We start from the raw sequence: 23,511 nt of genomic DNA, 5'->3' as shown, positions 1-23,511 counted from the left end.
ATAACAGTAGCCCAATGACAGTGATGAAGTAGCAATGAAAATAATTTTAGGGTTAGGGGTCACCACCACATGAGGCACTGTACGAAAGGGTCGTGGCATGAGGAAGGTTGAGAACTGCTGGTTTCAACCTTTCCAGGGCATGTGTGCCTGCGGCTGTCACTGTTAGCAGCCCTTCAGCAGCATCCTGGTTGATGACCCTTCACTCATCCGAGGGGTGACAGACAGAGTCAGACCAGGGTGCAGCCTCTGTCCCAGGACCGGGCCTGCTGGTTAGACAGGAACACACACGGGAGGGTGAAATTCTCATATTTTTGTCCGATGCCAGCCCTGACTCACAGCAACCTAATGCATAAGCATTCTATATGAAGTATCATATGATGAAAAATGTTGTTAATAAAGCCATTGCCATGCATCGATTCCATCCTCATCGTGAACGGATAGGACTACTATCTGAGAGGATAGGGTAGGGTACTGCTAGGATACTAGCCCTGCCCGTCATAGGGTTTCCACGGCGGTGGTCTTTACGGCTGTAGAGGCCTCAGCTGGCTCCAGTAGAGCGACGTGAGGGTTCAGTTAGCAGCTGGTCCTTAACCACGTGCCACAACGGCGGTTATGTAAAATAGCGTATGCACACTTGTGATGTATTGTCTACTATATGTCACATGTATCGCATATGTATGAAACAACACCGTTCTTGGTAAAGCAGAGGGGCAGTGACAAAGAGGAAGGCCCAACAGATGGACAGACACAGCGGCTGCCCCCGTGGACTCAGACAGCAGAAGGCTGGTGGGGGCAGGACCGGGCAGTGTTCCATTCTGTCGTCCATCAGGTCGCTAGGGGTCAGAACCAACCCAGAGGCCCCTGGCAGCAACAGCAAGGGCGGAGGAAGGTGCAGCTTTCTGCTCTCGGAGAGATCTACAGCCCGGAGAGCGCTCTAGGGTCCCTCTGAGTAGGCCTGGCTGCGCAGTGCATTTTATGCAGGTGTATGGAGCTCTGGTGGAGCAGTCAATGGTAATCCCTTCAGCTGCTCACCACCAAGTCCACAGTTTGAACCCCCTGGCCACTCCATGGGAGAAAGATGAGACTGTCTGTTCCTATAAAGATTTACCGCCTCAGCAATCTTAATACAGGGTCACCATGAGCTGGAATTGACTCGGTGGAAGTAGGTGGTGGGTATATTACATTACCATATGTGTGTGTGTGTGTGTGTGTGTGTATGACATACATATGCTACATTGTTATGTGTTCTATATAATATATATATATGCCACATTGCCCTACAGTATCCTAGGAGATGTTATACTGTTGTTAGTTGCCATTGAATCCAGCGGAATGAGCTCATCACCAGTGTGTTTCAGGGTGGATCGACGATCATCCACAGGGTTCTCAAGGCTGCGGGACCTTTTGCAAACAGACCACCAGGCCCCTGCCCAGGTCTTTCTGGGTGGGTTCACACCAGCCTTTCCGTTCATAGTTCAGCCTTGAACCCGTTGCATCAACCCTATCTTCAGTGGGATTTCATGATCAGATCTTATAAACTGTCATATAAAGCCACTGTACTGCGACAGGGTGAGGTGCAGGGGAAGGGCTGAGAATTAAAAAAATGTTCCCACACATCCCTAGCAGGCCAGTGTGGGTGGAGAATGTTCTGGGAGCGAGGAGGAGCTGTGTTTTGGCAGCAGGAGAGGTGGGTAGGAAGTGTGCTCGGCTGTGACGTCAGGGCCAGGAGGCAGACCGCGGCAGTGGAATGTGTTGGAGCCCCTCAAAGCGCAAACACTCTCTGTGTCCAGGTAGCTGCACCTGTGGATCGCCGAGGAGACGAGGCTTTACAGGAGAAAGCCTCAGGTTTCGCCCGAGTTGGCGTCCCGGGCCCAGGGTTTGTCACCGGGACGCTGTGGATGTTTGGGACTGTCCTGGGCACATCTCTTGCCCCAGTTGTGAGAGCCCAAACTGTTTGCAGACATTGTTCAGTGTCCCCTGGAGGGCATGGCCCCCGCAGGATGAGAGCCACTGCCCGGGATGGTCCTTCTCGCAGCCTCCTCACTAGGAGCGTGATCTCTTCATTTAACCAATAACAACAGCAACAACAAAAGCCAACCCACTGCCATCGAGTCAGTGCCATCTCATAGCAACCCTATAGGATAGGTAGAACTGCCCCTGTGGGCTTCCGAGACGGTCACTCTTTACTACAGTAGACAGCCTCATATTTCTCCCGCAGAGCATCTAGTGGTTTCGAACTGCAGACCTTGCAGATGGCAGCCCCACGCTTGCCCGGTCCCGTACCATCCTTGCCACAGTTGCTGTGTTTGCGCCCACTGTTGCAGCCACTTTGTCAAGCTGTCTTGTCCAGGGTCTTCCTCCTTTGTGCTGACCCTCTGCTTGGCCAAGGATGGAGTGCTTCTCCAGGGACTGGTCCCTCTGGAGCGTAGGTACTTCTTCCGGCAGTCCATGACATAGTCCGTGTTCTTCGCCAACACCATCATTCCAGACACGGCTTCTGCTTCAAGCTTCCTTCGTCCAGCGTTTGCAGGCACAGGAGGCAAGTGAACATGTCGTGGCGCGGCCCAGGCTCACCACAGTCCTCCATCCAGAAGTATATGAGGGCAGATCCTCAGCTTACGTGAAAGCTGCACCACTCGGGAACGTCTGTCACCCCGATGGGTTTGTTCCTCCCCCATGGATGAGGCTGGGGCTCACTGTTGACGGGCAGTGAGTCACCTCTTGTTGGACGGTCCTAGCAGCTACTTCCCACGCCTGGAGCGGCTGCATTGTTCAGAATACCCCCACCTCCACCCCCAAGGAAGGGCCGGGGCTGTGGTTCCCCGTGTTCTTGGGAGTGTTCCATTTTCCATAATGGACAACTTGGGGCAGGAGGTGAGGCCCCCCAAAACATGGCCATTTTGTTCTGTGTCCTGGCCACAGAGGCCAGGCTGGCTTCTGCTCGTGTTGGGGCGACCTTTGAAGAGTGAGGCCACTACCTTTGTCTGGTGGCCCAGAGAGGCTCCTGTGGCGGGAGATGCACGCGCGCTGTGAATGTGGAGTTCTAGACCTTGACTGTGGGCATGTAAAGGAGGTGTCCACTCTTCTGTCTGGGAAGTGAACGCTCCCAGACATGTTTGGGGGGTGTCGAAAGGGGAAACCTGGTTGAAAGTCTGTGTGTGTGTCTGGTTAGTTGGTATGTGTGATGTATGTGTGGTGATGTCTTTGTGTGGGGTGATATATGTGTATAATATGTATGGTGTGTGGTGAGTGTAATTAATGTGTGTGTGTGTGTGTGTGTGTGTAGAGAGATGGGGGTGGTATGTGTATGTGTGATGGAAGAGAAAGCCTTGCTATATTTGTGTGTCTGTCTACATGTGGATGTTATGTGTGGTGGAAGAGGAAGTCTGGTGGCTGAAAGGTCTCAGGATGTGTATATATGCATGCCTGTGTCTGTGTGTGGTGTGTGTGGTGAAAGAGGAAGTCTGGCTGAAAGGTCTCAGGGTGGTGTTTGCATGTGTGTGTGGTAGAAGAAGCAGTCTGGCTGAAAGGCCCCAGGGTATGTGTCTGTGTGTGTGTGTGTGTGTGTGTGTGTAGTGAAAGAGAAAGTCTGGTTGAGAGAGAGCAAGATGATCAATGACTCATAGCTGTGCCATCTCCACCTCATCAACCAATACAGCTTTGCCCGGTGGCAAAGTGGCGATGGTAAGCCGCTAGCTAGGGTAAAGCACTGACTAATGAAGGTCAAGGATTTCAGCCTTTGGGATGGACTACAAAATGTTAAGAAGACCCAAATCTTCACAAGTGAACTAAGAGGTGACATCATGATAAACAGAAAAGATTGAAGCGGTTGGGATTTCATTTTGCTGGGATCCACAATCAGTGCTTCGAAGCAGTGATCAAGACATCAAAGGACGCATTGCATCGGGCAATCTGCTGCACGAGACCTCTTTAAAGTGCTGAAAAGTAAGGATGTGACTTTGAGGATTAAGGTGCGCCTGAACCAAGCCACGGTGTTTTCATGGCTTCCTATACGTGTGAACGTTGGACACGGAATCAGGAACCCTGAAGGAGAATCAATGTGTTTGAATCATGGTGCTGGAGACGTCCATCGAAAACACCAAGAATATTGAAAGTGTCCTTCTCCGGGGATTGGTTGTACTTGGTATATGGAACTAAGGGTCATTGGTAATGGTGGAAATAAGCAAAGACCCCCCGATTGGGAACAAATGGAATATGTCTTCAGAGTGGACCAAATGGGTGGAGAGAGGAGCCAAATGATGATGTACTGAGCTTGCTAACGGGAAGGCGGGGTTCAGGTCTACTCGGGGGTCCCTCAAGTGGAAGTCCTGGCAGTCTACTTCAGAAGCAGCAGTCACTGCAAAGTGGCGGGGCCCGCTTCTGCTCTCATGCACATGGCGTTGTGAGTGGGAGGAGACTTGATGGCAGCTGGTCCGGGAAAGAGCCAGCCCTCATCGCTGCTGTGTGGCAGAGACCAAAGGGGGGCAGGGGAGTGGGGCGCAGTGACAGGTAGGCAGCCCTGGGGCCCTGGTGGGAGGCTGTTGTGGGGGAGCTGGCACTGAGTTAACTCCAGTAAGTGGGTCATGGGATGCGGTGAGTCTGAAGAACACCATGACTATCTCTGCTTTGTTGTTAGGTCCCTGGGTGGCACAACTGGCTTGCACTTGACAACTCACCGGAAAGGATAGTGGGACCCAGGGGTGCTGAGAACAACACTCAGAGGAGCTGGCCATCATTGGCTACCTCCTGTAGGTCTGGCGGGGACGTCACAGTTCTGTTACTGCTCCCCATGATCTGGCCACTGCTGTTCTGCCTGTCCAGCCTCTCATAACATGGGTGCTTGTTGCTTTGTTAGATGGCCGTCGAGTCAGTTCCAACCCAGAGCGACCATATGCACAACAGAAGGACACCCTGCCTGGTCCTGCCCCATGCTCACAGCCCTGTGTCCGTCCATCTCCTGGAGGGCCTTCCTCTTTCTCCCTGCCCCTCTCCTTGACCAAGCACGAGGTCCTTCTCCAGGGACTGGTCTCTCCTGATGGCCACGTGTTCAGAGTATGAGCTCTGGCTGTCCTTGCCTCGATGGACCACTTGGACTGTGCTTCCTCCTAGCAGATGTATTTGTGTTTTAGGAAGTCCATGGTACTTTCAATATTCTTCACTAACACCAAAACTCAAACACATCGATTCTTCTTCAGTCTTCCTGACTCAGCGTCCAACTTTCAGTTACCTATGAGGTCACTGAAATACCATGGTTTGGGCGAGGTGCGCCTTAGTCCTCAAAGTAACATCCTTGCTTTTCAGCACTTTAAACAGGTCTTGTGCAGCAATTTACCCAATGAAACAAGCCTTTTGATTGCTTGACTGCTGTTTCCAGGAGCATTGATTGTGGATCCAAGTAAGACAAAATCCTTGACAGCTCCCACCTGTACTCCATTTATCAGGATGTACTTATTGGTCCAGACACGAGGATTTTTATCTTCTTGACATTGAGTTGTAATCCATTCTGAGGGCTGCAGTCCTTGACCTTCATCAGCAATTGCCTCAAGTCCTCTTCACTTTCAACAAGCCAGGTTGTGTCATCTGCACGTCACAGGTTGTTAATAAGCCTTCCTCCCATCCTGATGCCACCCTCTCCTTCCTAGAATCCAGCCTCTCTGGTGATTTGCTCAGCACACAGTTTTAATAAGGATGGTGAGAGGACAGTACCCTGACACACCCCTTTCCTGAATTTAAGCCATGCAGTAGTCCCTTGCTCTGTTCACACAACTGCCTCGTGGTCCATTATCCATGGACAAGTTCTGCTGAGCACAATGAAGTGTTCAAGGTTATCTATAGTTTGTTATTATCCACACAGCTGAGTGTCTTGACAAAGTCAATAAAACACAAGCAAACATCTTTTTGGCAATCTCTACTTTCAGCCAAGATCCGACTGACATCATCAATGACATCCCTGGTTCCACATCCTCTTCTGAATCCGGCCTGAACCTCTGGCAGCTCCCTGTCAATGTACAGCTGCTGTTGGATGATCACCAGCAAAACTTTACTTGCATGTGATGTCAGTGATGTGACCTTATAGTTCGAGCATTCTGCTGGGTCACATTTCAGCTGGTATTCCATCAATCCTGGAGCCTGGTTTGTGCCTAATGCTTTCACGGCCGTGTAACTTCTTCCCTCTGCGCACAATGGGTTCTCCATCGTATCTTCCGCCCTGGCCTGAAATGATTGGATGTTGACCACTTCTTTTGGTACAGTGGCTGTGTATTCTTTCCACCTTCTTTTGATGCTTCCTGCATCCTTCAATATGGTGCCCATGGAATCTTTCAGTATTGCAACTAGAAGCTAGTTTCAGTCAAACTGACTTTCTCAGACTATTGCTACTAACTAGCTATGCCACAGAGTAAAGCACCTGGCTCCTCTGGACTGCCAAGCTTCCCGTTTTGAAATGAGGTTACATCATCATCGATGGGCGGGGCAACCAAGCAAGGTGAGAGGTGGGTGGGGCAGAGGAAGAGGCTGGGGGGGACCCAACGGTTTAAGAAGCATTGTCCTGGGAGTCTGATCTGCCCACTTCCCTCTCTTCCTCCAGTCCTGAGAAAGGCTTATTAACGACCCGTGGTATTCAGATGAAACAGCCTTGCTTGCTGAAAATGATCAAGCCTTCAGTACAGATTGCGACTCAATGTAACAATTAAAAAACAAAAACACAATACTTACATCTGGACCAATAGGTTCTGTCATGATAACCAAAGGAAAGATTGGAGTTGTCCAGGATTTTGTCTTGCTTGAATCCACAATCAACGCTCATGGAAGCTGCAGTCTGCCCCCGTGTGTTTAATCACCTTGCATGCATGTGAAAGTTGGGCGTTGAACACATGTGAATGATGGTGTTGGCAAAGAATATGGAAAAGCCGGAATGCTCCTTAGAGGCGAGGATTTCAAGAGTTCGTTTCATGTACTTTGGACATGTTATCAGGGGAGACGTCGGGCACCCTGGTGGTGTGGTCGTTACATGTTGGGCTGCGATCCACATGGTCAGGCATTTGAAACCAGCAGCAGCTCCAAGGGAGAAAGACTGGGCTTCCTGCTCCCCTAAACAGTGACAGCCTCGGGAACCCACAGGGGCCGCTGTGAGTGAGCACTGGGTTGGTTGGTTGGTTTGATCCGGGGAGACTAATCCCTGGAAAAGAGCATCATGCTTGGTAGAGAGGGAGCCCCACCGAGGAGATGGATTGACATCCTGGCGGCCACCACAGGCTCAAACAGAGGAACAGTGTGAGGATGGGGCAGAACCGAGCAGGGTTCCATTCTGTTGAACATAAGGTCCTGCTGGGTCCACCTGGAGCGCGAGAGACCCCTGAGCCCAGTCTTCTCGTCACAGTCTGCCTTCTGTGGTGTGGAATCTCTTCTGGAATGTGCTGGAAGAAAGCAGGCATTCTTAACTGCTTTTCCTGCTGCTTAAGCCGTGATTTCATCTAATTACTTTTACTCCTGTCCCGGGGACGTGAGTGTTGATGGCATTAGAAACCTGGTTGTGCCAACTGTTGCCCATGAACGGTAGAAACGTCTTAGCCAAGTTATTTTCGTCGGTAGAAATGAGAGAGGGGGGGGAAAAATCCCAACGTTTCTCTCTTGCTCTCTGGCACTGGAGTGCTTTTCTAAAACACGCACCCTCTCCAAAGTGAAATGCTAGAAATGTGAAGCTATTCAAACGACTTCCCGGCTCCTCCTGGCTCCTTCTCAATGCGTCAGAATCCCCAGCAGGACTTCGAATCGGGTTATTTTTAACTCTGGTGGAGAAAACAAAGAGAGAGTGGCATGTTTGGAGGCAATGTTCTCCTTTTTAAAAAATTCAATTCACAGTTTACATTCCCTAAAGATAATCGACTAATTGACAGCTCTAAGAATGGCTCGGCATCTAAGGGCAAGTCCGTCTTCCTTGTAAGCACGTCGTCTGCCAGGCGCCCCCGTGCAGCGGTGGGAAGCAGGTTAGAAAGTGGAGCCCAGAGAGCAGGGCTGGCCAGCCCTCCTGCGGATTCCTCTGGTCTGAGCTCGTTCTCCAGGCCCTTGAATTGGGATCCAAGGAAGCTGGGGGTGCCGGTAATTACTGCTGGGCCTATTCCAATTCATGGCAAGCAGAGTAGGTTTTCTGCTTCTGAAAGATCTGAAAGCTGTGACCTTTCTGAAGCAGATCGCCAGGTCTCACTTCCTAGACACCTTGGATGAACTAGCAGTCAAACACTTGTTGGACTAGCAGTCAAACACTTAGCGATTGACACCACCCAGGCAGTTGGAGCAGCTGTGTCTAGCTGGACCAGATTTCTGATATGTGCCTTAAGCATCAACCCCTTGTCTGACAGTGTGTCTCTGAGATCGGTTGGGTTCTCCAGAGAAGCAACTCCATTGACGTGTGTGTGTGTGTGTGTGTGTGTGTAAAAAGAGATTTATCTCAAGAAATGGCTCACACAGTGGTAGAAAGGGATCAATGCAGTCCAGTTTGAGTCCCGCTGCTCCTGACTCATGGAAGCTGATGAACACGATGCAGCGTGATGAAGCAGAGACTGCGGGGGCACAGGCTGGTGGAGGCAGAGGTCTGAAGTCAGCTGAATGAATCCACCATCAGTTGTCTGCTGATGGCCCCTGGGATGGGCAGGTGACGCAAGAGACGATCAAGGGACCTCAAGGGACTACAGGTCCAGCAGAAGGCAAAAGGCCAACGAGAGTTGGACCCTGTTCTGTCCCTGCTGTCTCTTACACAAAAGGCCACACCCAAGGAGGTGTCATCGGCTGGGACCCAGTTGATCGTTCGGGCTCTGCCCCTACCTTTACCAGTGTCTACTTGATATAATCCATGACCGTCAGCCTGGGATGCTGGAAGCTAAGATTTTCACTTGATCTTAGCCACGGGCCGAGAAGTGATGAAGCTACGTATTTCAAACCCCAGCAGGTTCCTCCATGGTGAACAGGTTTCTGCAGAGATTTCAGATGAAGACAAAGAAAGGCCTGGCGACCCCCAGCAGAAAGTTAGCCAGTCAAAACCCTGTGGATCATAACAAAGTCTTGCCCACTGGTGGAGTGCTGGGATCCATGAATACATGTGGAGAATGAGCAGCATTGCTGAGAAAAGCGTAGCGCTGTGAAGGGCACCTGTCATTTGGAGTCTGTGGCACAGAATGGTGTTATTCGCGTAAAGTTTAGTGTGGAAACCAAAGGGCTAGGTGTGTCTTGGGACCTCTGAGTGGCAGTTCTTGAGAGACCTCGGTAGCTGCAGGTGTAGGGGTGGGATCCGAGTTGTAGCTGTATCGGGGGTTGGAGCTGCAGGTGGCGAGGGGGATTGGAATTGCAGGTATAGATGGGAGATCAGAGCTGCAGGTGTGGGTGTGTCTGAGCTGTAGGTGTAGTGGGGTGTGGAGCTGCATGTGTAGGGGGGTCTGAGCTGCAGGTGTAGTGGGGGTTGGAGCTGCAAGTATAGAGGAGGCATCAGTGTTACAGGGGTTGGGGGATCAGACCTGCAGGTATAGAAAGGAGATTGGAGCTGAGGTGTGTGTGTGTGGGGAGGGGGGGATTAGAGCTGCAGTAGGGTGGGAGGAGGTTAAAGTTGCTAGAATAGAGGCAGGCATCAGAGCTATAGGTGTAGGGGGATCAGAGCTGCAAGTGTTGTGGGGGTCAGAACTGCTGGTATAGGGGAGGCGTAGGGGAAGATTGGAGCTGCAGATACAGATGGGAGATCAGAGCTGTAGGTGCGAGTGTGTCTGAGCTGCAGGTGTAGAGTGGGGATTGGAGATCAGAGCTGCAGAATGCCGTGTCAGAGCTGCAGGTGTGGGAGAGGTGAGAGCTGCAAGTTTAGAGGCAGGCTTCAGAGCTATGGGTGTAGGGGGCTTTGGAGCTGCAGGTGTAGAGAAGAAGAATCAGGGCCGCTTTTGTTCCGGGGTGGGAGTGAGGAGCCTTTAGGTTTCCCTCTGGAGCTCAGGACAGTAAATATGAGAAAGGCCTAGCTCCCACCCAGCCAGCCCCTGCCCAGTTGAAGGTGGGGGTGCTGGAGGAGTCAGGGGTTGGAAGACCCATGCAGGGGGTGTGCCCAGAAGCCAGCATGATGGAGAAGCAGAGCCTGGCACCTCAGGCCCCAAAGAAATTTAGAAAGGGGAGGGGGGCTGACAGGGGCCTTGGGGGTCTTTCTGCTTCTCCCCCCTACCAATGTTGGGACCCTGAGGGTGCAGTAGCAACGGATTCCCTAAGCCCAGCTCCACCTGAAGACAGGCCCTTCCACCAGGCCCACCAGCCCCTACTGCTGTGGCTTAAAGGCTTAGGTGTAACCTGAAAAGCGGCAAGCCCTGGGGATCCTGTTGATCGCCCTCCTTCCTGGTGGGGATTTGAGCAGACAGAACAGGCTCAGCCTAGACCGTGCACGTACGCTGCCCTTGACCGTGGTCAGGGGCTCCTGATCCTAGCGAGCCTGAGGAAGGAGGAAGGAAGCTTGTCTCTGGATCGCCATTGAACCGCACCTCCGTTCAGATTCTAACGTGGCCAGCCCAGGCCGTCCTTCAGCTCCCTCTCCTTTCAGCCTTAAGCCATCTGTCTTCGATTCCACAGCTGCACGTGCCCTGCGGCATCGGCTGGGTACGTTCACGTCCATCATCCTCTGGCCTGCTGTCGTCACTGTGGACAGCTAAGTGGATTCTGGAGTCATGGCGACCTCCTGTGGCAGTGGAACTGCCCATCGAACGTCCTAGGTTGTCACGGTCACTGGAAGGAGCCCTGGTGGTGTTGTCGGATGAGCATTGCACTGCTAACTGCAAGGTTGTCGGTTCAAACCCACCAACTGCTCCACGGGCAATGAGACGGGTACGGAGGGTGAGCAGCCCTGAGCAGCTCGTGGCCTGTGCTGGCTCTTCGCCATTCTTGCTGGACAAGTAAGTAAAGGTCACCAACGGGCTTCACCAGCCTCCAGCCACCTCCCAGCACACACGTGAGGGTGCAGAGCATGGCAGTGTGGCTGGACCCATCCCCTGTCCCTTCCGAGGACAAAGCCATTTTGTAACCCACCTCTCCTCCCCACTGAGGCCAGATGACAGTCCTTGGCAGGAGAAAGGGAACACTGCTTGATTTAAATTCTCCAAGACCCCGCTCTCCCCCATTGGCAAAGTCACCGGCTCACCACGCCACCGTGGCTTGGAGAATCAGGAAATGTCTCTGGTGACAGAAAAGCCTATTGATCTGCCCTGAAATATCCCAGGCAGCTCCATTTCGCCTGGAAACAAGATCCCAGCCGCAAGAATGCCGAGTGGCTCCCTTCCATAATTCGCCGCCTCTGAGCCAGGAAACCTTGACATGGCTCCATGCCCTTGAACGGTCAGCAGCCTTTCTCTCCTGGGAGCAGGGAGGAAAGAAGGCGGAGAAGGCAGAGAATCTCGCTCGATGCCATCCCACGCTGCTTTGCTCTAAAATGGGCACATCTCCGGGGTGTCTGGAGAGCTGGTGTTTCTGTGCCCCACGGGGAAGACTCTGCTCTTTAAAAGACAATAACAGAACCACAGAGCGTCCATGTAAGGGAGAAGCCTTCTGGGGCAGAGCGTGGCATCCAGTTACATTTGCAGAGGGGAGAGCTCTGTCTGGGGGATGGGGTGTGTGTGTTGATTTAACGGGTGTTTATCGAGCACCCACTATGATCCAGATGTCATTCTGATTTACCAGAGTATGGGGGGAGGGGCGACAACATGCAGATGGCTGTTTCCGCTGATATGTTACCATGGTTGTGAAAGGTCAGTGGAGACCCGAGCCTGGCCGGGCACTGTCCTAGACTCCGAGGGTGCAATAGAGAGGGAGAGGACCAGCGATAAGGACCTGGGGGGTGGCTCTTGGGGAGAGCTGCCCGACAGAGGCTCAGAGGCGGCTCGTCTGCTGAAGCTCTTGTCCCCTTGCAGGAGTGGGCACAGTGGTGACTGCTGCTTCCTTTCCCATCACACCCTTGAGCACCCTTAGGCCGGAGGGTCAGACAGGTGCCCAAAGCTGCATGGAGGTATCAGGGATGGTCTTGGTATCCCAAGTGTACCAGGGAAGAGTGTACCACACCCAGAGCAGAGGTCTGTGCCCCTCCCGGGGACCATGATAGCCCATACCACGAGGAGTGGTGTTCACCATGGCAGGTGGGATCTTGAGGCCCAGGGAGGACTTATCACATGAGTGACCTTGGGACAGGAGGTGGTCATCTGCCCTAGCCGGGGCCTCATCTCCAGCCCTGTGGCCTCCTGCTCTGGGGGGCCTACAGAAAGGGTCTTCAGGCGGGAGGCAGAAGTTCATCCTATCCGGTGTCGGGCATCAAAGAACCGACAACCTTGCAGTTAGCGGTGCAATGCTCATCCGACAACGCCACCAGGGCTCCTTCCAGTGACGGTGACAACCTAGGACGTTCGATGGGCAGTTCTACTGCCACACGAGGTCGCCATGAGTCCAGAATCCACTTAACCGCCCGCAGTGACGACAGCAGGCAACTGGACATCCCCTTATGGAAGGGTCTCGGGGAGGAGATGAGCCAGTCAGGGTGCAGCGTAGCAACGATGAAACCTACAACTTTCCTCTAGTTCCTAAATGCTCCTCCCCCCCTCCACTATCATGATCCCAATTCTACCTTACAAATCTGGCTAGACCAGAGGATGTTCACTGGTACAAATAGGAACTGGAAACACAGGGAATCCAGGACAGATGATTCCTTTGAGACCAGTGCTGAGAGTGGCGATACCGGGAAGGTGGAGTGAGGGTGGGGTGGAAAGGGGGAACTGATTACAAGGATCTACATATAACCTCCTCCCTGGGGGACGGACAACAGATAAGTGGGTGATGGGAGATGTCGGAAAATCTAAGATATGACAAAATAATAATAATTTATAAATTATCAACACTTCATGAGGGAGGGGGGCAGGGAGGGAGGGGAAAAATGAGGAGCTGATACCAAGGGTTCAAGCAGAAAGCAAATGTTTTGAGAATGATGATGGCAACAAATGTACAAATGTGCTTGACACAATGGATGGATGGATGGATTGTGATAAGAGTTGTACGAGCCCCCAATAAAATGATGTAAAAAAAAACGTTCAGCCCAAAGCACGGGCATGAGGCCTCTGGGGACCTTCGGTTTCCCACCTGGGGCATGGGTCCATTGTTCTTGCCTGGGGTGGCACACAGGTGGATGTCCTCAGCTGTTCATAGGCAGGTTGGTGCCCCAGCTTCTCCATATCCTCATCAGAAGGAAGGCCTGGGGACCATTGTTGGACACCCAGTGCAGCCCGGTTCTGCCGTGAAGATACCTGGCCCGAGCTCCCAGAGAGCCAGGAGGTGCCAGCCGTGACTCCTCCTCCCCCCTGCAGCCCCGCTCCTCCTTCCAACATCTCCCTCCGAGGGGCCCACCCTGGCCACCATGAGGGAAGGGTGTCCCAAAGCACACGCAGGGGACAAATCTGAGGCTGCTCACCACGAGCTTGCAAGGTTTTACAAGTGACACAATGTCCCCGTTTTACAGATGCGGAAGCTGAGGCACAAGAGGTTGAGGAACGGGCCCCTGTCCTCACAGCTTATCAATGTCAGAGCCATGCCTGGAAGTTGGTGGTGGGACCCAGAAAACTGCCGTCTGGAGCAGATCCCACTGCCTCACAGCCTCAGTCTGACTCCCACGGCCTCCCTCGGGAAAGATGTTCAGAAGGGACCCACGCATGAGTGTGTGTTACAGGCTTTAGGCAGCTCTTGGTTAGGGATCCCTGGGCAGAACCTAGAACTAACCTTGATCTTCCTCTATGGTGTCTTGACTTTTTCACTCGCTCTCTGTCTTTTTCTTTTTTGTAGTAGCTTTATTTAGATATGACTCAGATACCAAACAATTCTCCCTGAAGCTTACAATTCAGCGGCTTTCAATATGTTCACAGAAGTGTGCCATCAACACCACAATCCATCTGAGAACGTTTTTCATCAGCCCAACAAGACACCCCACACTCCTTAACCATCCCCACCCCAGACCCCCATCCTTCCAACCATTCATCCAGTGGACCCCGACTCCCAGCAACCCCATAGGACAGGATAGAACTGCCCTGGTAAGTTTCTGAGATTGTTAACCGGTAACAGGAGGAAAAAGAAAAACCCACTTTCTCCCTGGGAGAAGGCTTCGGGTGGTTTTGAACTACTGACCTTGTGGATCATGGCCCACTGTGTAACCACCATGACACCAGGACTCCTCCTACTACCACCAGACAGCCACTAATCTTCCTTCCACCCCTATGGGTTTGTTTATTCTGCACATTTCCTGTAAGTAGAACCATGCTCTCTGGGGCCTTGTTGACTTCTTTCACTCAGCATCGTGTTTTCTAGGGTCATCCATGTTGTAGCACACATCAGGATGTCATCCTTTGGGGGAGCTGAGTAGCAGCGCATTGTATGGACAGACCACAGGTGGTGTATCCATTCATCTGTTGATGGGCATTTGGGCCGTTTCCACCTTGTGACTATTGCGAATAATGCTGCTACAAGCACAAGGGTGCAGGTTGTTGTGGGAGATATATTTTCATTTATCCTGGCTGTGTTCTTCTTGGAGCGCTGGTGGCATAGTGGTTCTTCTTTGGGCTGCTAACCACAGGTCAGCCCTTCAAAGCCACCAGCCGCGTCTCTGGAGAAAGGTGAGATTTTCTACTCTTGTAAAGAGTGACAATCTCTGAAACCCACAGGGGCAGTTCTACTCCGTCCTACAGGGGCGTTGTGTTAGTCCGGGTTGACTAGAGAAATAAATTCATAGACACTCATATGTGTATAAGAAAAAGTTTTATATAAAAGAGCAATTGTATATGGAGAAAACATCCCAGCCCAGTCCAGATCAAGTCCAGAAGTCCGATATTAGCCCATATGTCCCATACCAATCTATAAATTCCTCTTCAGACTCACGAATCACATGCAATGACACCGAGTGCAGGAAGGTCACAGGCCAGTAGGTGGAAAGTCTTGTGGATTCAGTGGCAGTGGAAGCATCTCAGCACTGGCGTGAGTGTCCATGTGGCTCCTCCAGCTCCAGGGCTCTGGTTCCATCAGGGGTCTCCATGTGGCTTGTCAGCAGGAAGACAAGCAGTATGTGTGTGTGTCTGGCCTCCAGTGAGCTATTTCTATCTGCCACGCCTCCAAATGAGGTCATCAAGCTGCGGCCTGATCGACAGGCTAGACTGCACCCCTTCTCAAGTTGACAGGAGATTCTGTAACAGCCACAGTTGTTCTGGGTTGGAGTCGACTCAATAGCAGTGAGTTTGGGTGTCTTCTGACAAGTGGATTTGCTGGGATATAGGGTAACTCTGTGTTTAATCCTTTTGAAGAGCTCCCAGACTGTTTGCCCAAGGGCTGCTTCTCTTTACTTCCCCTCTGGCAATCCCTGAGTGCTGGCATCTCCACATCTTCACCAACACTTGTTAATACTTGTCCCATTGTTTCTAGGCATCCTGGTGGGTGTGGATTGGCTCATACTCTGTTGTTGTTCGTACAAAGCCTGTCTGAAACACAATGGACCTTAGGTACTAGAGCAGTGGGTCTCCACCTTCCTAATGCCACGACCCTTTCATACAGTTCCTCATGTGGTGGTGACCCCCAACCATACAATTATTTGTGTTGCTACTTCATCACTGTCATTTTGCTGCTGTTATGAATCAGGCGATCCCTGTGAAAGGGTCGTTTGACCCCCAAAGGGATCTCAACCCGCTGGTTGAGAACCGCTGTACTAGAAGAAAGCAAATCAGACCCATCTCCCTTGAGCTTATTCTGACTTAGAGCAACACTGAAAGTCAGTAGAACTGCCCTATAGAGTTTCCAAGGCTATAAATCAAAAGTTCTCACCTGTAGGTCACGACCCCTTTGGGGGTCAAAAACCCTTTCACAGGAGTCACCTGATTCATAACAGTAGCAAAATGATGAAGTAGCAATGGAAACAATTTTATGGTTGGGGGTCACCACAACATGAGGAACTGTATTAAAGGGTCGCAGCATGAAGAAGGATGAGAACCACTGCTATCAATCTTTACAGAAGCAGTGTGCCCCATCTTTCTCCCATGGAGTGGCTGTTGGGTTTGAACCACCAACCTTTGATCAGCAGTTGAGGTGCATAACCACTGTGCCACCAGAGGATAATCCAGTATCCAAGCATGTTCTTCTTCCTAAGGGCTCTCAGATCAGTCCCTGGCCACCTCCCTGGGGAGATGTAGCTGGCTGCCTCCTGGGCAGTGTGGAGGCAGGCAAGTCTACCCTGAATCTCCTTGCTAATTAACTCACGCCCTGCCGCCTGGTCTTGTCTTCCAGCGATCAACGAGTTCCCCACAGACCTGTTCTCCAACAGGGAGCGCCAGCACGGAGCCGTCCTGCTGCACATCCTCGGGGTAAGTGCTCCCTCTGTGCTCAGGGGGCTCCAACTGCAGGCCTGTGAAGCTCTGTCGGCCTTGGGGGGGGGGAGGGAAGGGGCCCCCCACAGCAAGTCGGAGATAGAACTTCATTCTTGGGACAGCCCTGAGAGGAAGACAGATGGCCAGGTGTCACCGACAGAGACCGGATCTTAAAGCCTAGTGTCCACCACCCTTTCTCTCTCCTACACACTCTGCCATCGAGGCAACGCCGACTCACAGCACCCCCTGTGGGTTTCCGAGACAGTCACTGTTCACGGGAGTAGAAAGCCCAGTCTTTCTCCCTTGGAGCTGCTGGTGGTTTCGAACTGCCAACCATGTGGATTGAAGCCCAGTGGGTAACCACGACACCACCAGGGGACCTCCACCCCACCACTAATGGCAGATCACATGGGAGAGAGAGCACCGACGAAAATGGGCAAAGCGGGTCAGAGCCTGTGCTTGATAAACCATTGCTCTCGGTGGTCCCAGGACTCTCCCTCTCCCACCCAAATTATACCACTTGTACATAGCTATAGGAGCCCGGGGGTGTAGTGGTCATGGGCTGGGCTGCGATCCACATGGTCGGCAGTTCCAAACCACCCGCAGCTCCAAGGGAGGAAGACTGGGCTTTCTACTCCCATCATCAGTCACAGTCTCGGAAACCCCCAGGGGGCGCTGTGAGTCAGCATTGACTTGATGGCTGTGAATTTACATCACTGTTACCCAAACCCAACAACAGCCATCTAATCAATTCCAACTCACAGCAGCCCTGGGCAGGATGTTCACGACTATAAATCTTTGTGGGAGCCGACAGCCTCATCTTTCTCCCAGGACAGACTGTTGGGTTTGAAACACTGACCTTGAGGTTGACAGCCCACTGCCCCACCAGAGCTCCATGTACATAGATCACTGTTGTGCATCTTGAACCTTGGCCAGACTTCGTCACAGGTTTCTCTCTGTATTTAGATGGGCCTCGGTGACAAACGGTGGCATCCCAGTGGCCATTTAAAAAGAGAATCATGGGCCCAAACCTAAAGGTGTAGGTAAGAGTCAGCTCTCCGTGATAACAAAAACCAAATTCATTGCCAAAAAGTCCATTCCAACTCATAGTGACCCTATAGGACAGAGTAGAACTGCCCCTGTGGGTTTCGGAGACTGGAACTTTTAAAAACCGTTTTATTGGCAGATAATTCACATGTCAGACAATTTAATAGCCCCATCACATCAAGAAGAAGTGTATGATCATCACCACAGTCAGTTTCAGAGCATCTCCTTCGTTCTTGTACGCGTGGTGATTAGCTCCCGATTTCCCCCCAACCTCCCCTGCCGTGCCCCCAAGGAACCATTAATCCAGTTACTGTCTCTATAGATTTACCTATCCTGGGTTTCATATACAGAAAAACACTTTTAAAAAATAACAAGGTAAGACGGATTAAAAACCAATATTGAAAAAACAGCGGAGAATATTAAACACTAAAACAAATTTAAATAGATCAAAAGGGAGATCATATGATAGGGTGCTAAATTTTAATCTAAGTGCACCTGCAGCCACCCACTTTGCATTTCATTCTTCATGATAGGAGGGTTAGCCAACTCCTGCATAGCCATCCACATTCTGATGCAGTTAGCATGTGAGCAAGGCTGTTCACATCCCTGGTCCGTGGTCAGAGGGACGTCGCCAGGGCCTTAATCCACATGTATGGTCCCATCACTTTCTTTTTTTTAATTGAAACAGCTTTAAATTGGGTCAAAAGGGAGATCAAATGATACTACACTTGGACCTACCTGTGTCTGCCATATCGACTTGACCATGCCCTCTGTCTGATAACAGGGCTCTTCACATCCCTCAACTCTGGTCAGAGAGGATTTGCCAGAGGCTTACTCCACGTGTGGACCCTGCAAATGGATTTGGGGGAGTAGAAAGTCTCTTTTTCCTCCCTTTGGGTGGCTCGTGGTTTCAAACTTCTGACCTTACAATTGGCAGCCTGTGTTAGTCTGGGTAAACCAGAGAAACAAATTCATAAACATGCAAACGTGTATAAGAGAGAGTTTTATCTAAAGGGCAATTGTACATTAAGAAAGCATCCCAACCCAGTCCAGCCCAAGCCCATTAGGCCGATATTAGCCCATATGTCTGCTACCAACCTACAAAGTCCTCTTCAGACTCATGAAACACATGCAATGATGTCAAATGCAGAACAATCACAGGCCAGTGGGCAGAAAGTCTTTGGATCCAGTGGTGTTGTAAGCATCTCAGCGTTGGCAGGGGTCTCTACATGGCTTTCTCCAGTTCCCAGGACTGCATCGGAGTGAGTCCATGTAACTTCTCCTCAGGGATGTCTCTCAGGAAGTAAACAGAGAGAGAGAAGCGTCTTCTGCCTCCAAGGAGGAAATTTAGGATTTCCCAGAATTCTCAGGAGAAGGCCATGCCCACACAGAGGCCTCATTGGCTGTGATCTGATTGATGGGCTAGTCTCCACCCCTACACTCTAAAGCCTCAAATGGACAAATGATCGTATAATTACCTCACAGTGAGCGCATAACCCACTATGTCACCAGGGCTCCTTGGTTCTTTCTGATAGAAATCAGCAAAGCTCAGCCCACTACCTGCTGCCATAGAATCAATGCCGACTCATAGCGACCCCCGTGGGTTTCTGAAACTTTAACTCCTTACTGGAGTAGAAAGCCCAGTCTTTCTCCCTCGGAGCTGCTGGTGGTTTGGAACTGCTGACCATGTGGATCATAGCCCAACGTGTAACCGCCGTACCACCAGGGCTCCATCAGCCTCTCAGCTCCATCAGTCCTGGAAAATAAAGTCTCATGGGAGGCACAGCCACACCCATTCCTGTCTACTTGTCTTTGACTGTTGTCTGAGCTACCTAGTGCTATCAGAAAATGCTTCCCACTCCCGTGGACAGTTCCAGTCTCGGGTGCTTGCATGGGCAGTTCCACCCTGCCCTACAGGGTCGCTGCGAGTCTGTATTGGCGCAATGGCAGTGAGCAGTGAGACCATAACCATACTGCAGGGTCAGCCGTTCAAACCCTTGAGTTGCTCCATGGGAAAAAAGATGAGACTTTGAACTCCCCTAAGGCTCGACGGCCTGCAACACCCACAGGGGCAGTTCTGTAGGGTCACTGTGAGTCATGGTGGACTCAATGGCAGTGGTTTGGGTTTAGGGTTTTTTTACCATCACAATAGGGACCCCACTGGAGTTGCAGGTCCCAGGCAGGACTGCTGAATGCAAGACCTGCGGTTTGAACCCCACAGAGTGCTTGGAAGAGCAGCACTTCATGTCCTCACCATCCTGGGACAGAACATCCGGATCAGGGTCTCAGCTGTGTCCATCCTTCTGGACTCTCTCCTACTTTCTGGTATCAGCCAGGGGCCCTCGGCATTCCTTGGTGTGGCTCTGTCTCTGTAGCCACCTTGGTGGGTGAGGACACACCAAGAGACTCCCAGTGTGTCTGTCTTGGAAGCCACCAGGGGGCTTCAGAAAGTTTATGGGGGAAATTCCGTTATCTTGAATTCCCTCTGAGGGGCCGTGGTTACCTACTGGGCTTGCAAACGGCCAGGTCAGCAGTCTGGAACCACCCGCCGCTCGCTCCATGGGAGGAAGAGGAGCCTTTCGACTCCCGTAGGGTGACAGTCTCAGAAACCCACAGAGGAGTCCTGCCCTGTCCTATAGGGCCCCTCTGAGTCGGCCTCGACTCCTTGGCAGTGAGTTTGGGCTTGGAGTTTGAACTCCCTTCTCCTCTTCTCAGAACTCAGAAGTGATAGGGTTTAGGACCCAGCCTGCTCTGACATGACCTCACTAACATAAGGAAGGGAACCCCCTGTTTCCAGACAGAGTCCAAATCTCAGGTATCACAGGGACGTGGGTTTCAACACACATTTGGGAGGGGCAAGAAATTTAATCCGTGGCAGCTACAGTTGTGCAATCGTGGCTGAGCCGAGCTGAGCAGTGGCCACCGAGACCTTGGAAGCCCCCAAGCTGCAAAGAGTTGTTATCCGACCCTTTGCAGGAAAGTCTGCCGGCTCTGTTGTGCAGTACAGGGAGGTGGAGGTGGTCCCAGATCCCTTCCCTGCTCTGGATCAATCCCAACACCTTTTCCTCCTGATCAGCTGCCACAGCCCCACTCAGCCTTATCTGTCCATATCCTTCGACCCAGTTGAGTATGTGTCTTTGCAAGAGATCGAAAGGAGTGAGTTCAGGGATTCTTGCATGGTGACAAGCAGGGAGCAATGAATGAGCGAGGCTTTCATGAGCAGGATAAACCATGCCTGAACACGGAAGTTGGGATGTGGGTCGCAGACACATTTCGAATGACAGGCCTGCAAAACATCTACCTTTCTCGCTCTGACCTCCCCTGCTGCGGTTTGGTCCCCTATGTCACCCTGCAAGCCATGTCTCCTCTCTGGGCCTCCGTTTCCACATCTCTCGGCCAGGGCATTGAAGGGGCAAACCTCCATGGTGCTGGGGTCGGCCTCCGCCCGCTGGCCACCTGGCCTCGGCCTGCACCTGGCCTGGAGCGTGACGCCCCCACCAGACATGCACCCCCACCTCTCTCCCGCAGGCTCTGTACATGTTCTACGCCCTGGCCATCGTGTGCGACGACTTCTTCGTGCCGTCCCTGGAGAAGATCTGCGAGGTACGCAGGAGGGTCCTCGGGTCTCTGAGCACGCTGGGGGCGGGCAGGAGAAATTGAGGGTGTGGGGTCATTCCTGCCGGCTGGCAGGCCCTGGTGGCATGAGGATATGGTGCAGAGTTTGAGCCCTTGGGGAGGTATTGGTGGATGGCAGCCCCTCCTAGGGCTGGAAAGAAGAAAATGCCCTCTCCCCAGTCTTTACCCAGGACCTCTGGGTCCAGTAGAGGTGCTCATGCCAGCCCAGTCAGCCAGGAGCCCAGCTAGACCTGCAACTGGCCTGGAAGCTCCCAGCACCCACTCCAGGTGGCAGGTGGCAGGTGGAAGACTCACTGGGGGCGGAAGATGAGTTGAAAGGGTGGGGTGCCCTCTCTGTCCTGCTCCTTTTAAGTGGGCATGTTCTCCCTTCATTGTGCTGTTGGGTTTTCGTCCCCCTCAGACGAGACCCCAGTCTCCCCTTCCTCTGCTTTGGCTTCTCCTCAGGGAAAGAAACCCCTTTGGCTCAGCTCCTGCTGTGCGCCAGACTCCAATCTAGGCCCTCAGGGGCTCATCGTCCTGGGGTACGCAGAGGGCCAGTGAGTGGCCTATAAACCCTCAGTCCTGGTCATTCACGCCTCAACAATTCTTACCTAACAGACCACACACAGCAATTCTTTTTTTTTAAATCATTTTATTGGGGGCTCATACAACTCTTATCATAATCCATACATACATCAATTGTGTAAAGCACATTTGTACATTCGTTACCCTCATCATTCACAAAACATTTGCTCTCCACGTAAGCCCCTGGCATCAGCTCCTCATTTTTCCCCCTCCCTCATGAACCCTTGATAATTTATAAATTATCATTTTGTCATCTCCCTTCACCCACTTTTCTGTTGTCCATCCCCCAGGGAGGAGGTTATATGTAGATCCTTGTAATCGGTTCCCCCTTTCCACCTAACCCTCCCTCCACTCTCAGCACTGGTCCTGAAGGGATCATCTGTCCGGGATTCCCTGTGTTTCCAATTCCTATCTGTACCAGTGTACATCCTCTGGTCTAGCCAGATTTGTAAGGTAGAATTGGGATCATGATAGTGGGGGGGAGGAAGCATTTAGGAACTAGAGGAAAGTTGTATGAAACGAGGAAAGTTTCATCGTTGCTGCACTGCACCCTGACTGGCTTGTCTCCTCCCTGCAACCCTTCTGGGCTTTGGGTCCCCACTCTGCACTCCCCCTCATTCACAATGATATGATTTTTTGCTCTTTGATGCCTGATACCTCATCCCTTCGACACCTCGTAATCACGCAGGCTGGTGTGCTTCTTCCATGTGGGCTTTGTTGCTTCTGAGCTAGATGGCCGCTTGTCTACCTTCAAGCCTTTGAGACCCCAGACGCTATATCTTTTGATAGCCGCAGACACAGCAATTCTTATCTAACACACACAGCACATGTCTGGGGAGGGCGCCTGGAGGAGGGAAAAGGTGTCACCAAAGAGACATGCAGTCGCGGCATCAGAGAACTGATAGAAGTCGGAGAGATGAGGGAAGGGAAGCCCTCCATGCAGAAGGACTGGCGGGAGGGAGCTGAGCAGTGAGGCCTGGAGACCAGGCTGAGCAAGGCCGTGGGGCGTCCAGCGTGGGCTGGTCCCCGCACCGTCCACTCAGCATGTCCATGACCCTGAGGCTCGGTGGTCGTGTCTGTTTCAGAGGCTCCATCTGAGCGAAGATGTGGCTGGAGCCACCTTTATGGCTGCAGGGAGCTCGACCCCAGAGCTGTTTGCCTCGGTCATTGGTAAGGATTCCCCACCAGCCCGAGCCACGGGCTCTGGAGAGGGCCCAGGGCAGGGGGAGCCCTTGTCAGCCCTGGGCCTCAGGGTTCCCATCTGCACAGTGGGAGAGCTGGCGAGACGAGACATAGATTAGTGGTTGCCTGGGGATTGGGGTGGGAGAGAAAGGGGAGGGACTCCTCATGGGCACGGGGCTCCTTTGGGGGACGGGCAGTTTGGGGGTGACTACCATGCTCTACAGTTAGGCTGGGGTGGTGGTTGCACTAGCGTATCAGAAAAGCACTGAACTGTGGGGAATTATGATGGCCGTGCATGTGCTGTCTCAATCAAGCTGGGAGGGTGGGCCAGAGGGGACCCCGAGAGCACTTTTGCCTCTGGTTTTGCTCTTCTCGCCAACACCGTGGGTGTTCTGTGGAGTGAGAACCTGCCCCCGCAGTCCTCACGGCCAGCCTGGGCCACAGGCAGCAGCAGGCCTGCCGCCGTAGGGCTGGGGGCAGCGCTGTCTTCCCCTGTCCGTCCGTCCGTCCAGGCGTGTTCATCACCCACGGGGACGTCGGAGTTGGGACCATCGTGGGCTCTGCCGTGTTCAACATCCTGTGCATAATCGGAGTCTGCGGACTGTTTGCCGGGCAGGTCAGTGCCTCCTCTCCCCAGCCAGCAGCCTGTGGAGGGCACGGTCTCTTTGTGCAGGGAGTGGGCAGTGGGTGGAGGGGG

The 23,511-nt window shown here is 52.3% G+C and overlaps 1 protein-coding gene across 1 annotated transcript in view; it reads left to right on the top strand.

The window, feature by feature from the left end:
* SLC24A4 (solute carrier family 24 member 4) overlaps nucleotides 1-23,511 on the top strand; it is a 169,499-nt gene that overhangs the window by 111,285 nt on the left and 34,703 nt on the right. The window contains exons 3-6 of the mRNA XM_004699083.4: nucleotides 16,306-16,382; nucleotides 20,961-21,035; nucleotides 22,718-22,802; nucleotides 23,327-23,430. Of these exons, the coding sequence (XP_004699140.2) occupies nucleotides 16,306-16,382; nucleotides 20,961-21,035; nucleotides 22,718-22,802; nucleotides 23,327-23,430 (341 nt within the window). The remainder of the gene's footprint in view (nucleotides 1-16,305; nucleotides 16,383-20,960; nucleotides 21,036-22,717; nucleotides 22,803-23,326; nucleotides 23,431-23,511) is intronic.

Source organism: Echinops telfairi, unplaced genomic scaffold, assembly GCF_000313985.2.
Source record: "Echinops telfairi isolate 266 unplaced genomic scaffold, ASM31398v2 ScPeMD7_18;HRSCAF=68, whole genome shotgun sequence".
Lineage (NCBI taxonomy): Eukaryota > Metazoa > Chordata > Mammalia > Afrosoricida > Tenrecidae > Echinops > Echinops telfairi.
The sequence above is the reverse complement of the archived record's forward strand: the minus strand, read 5'-3'. Positions and strand labels throughout refer to the sequence as shown.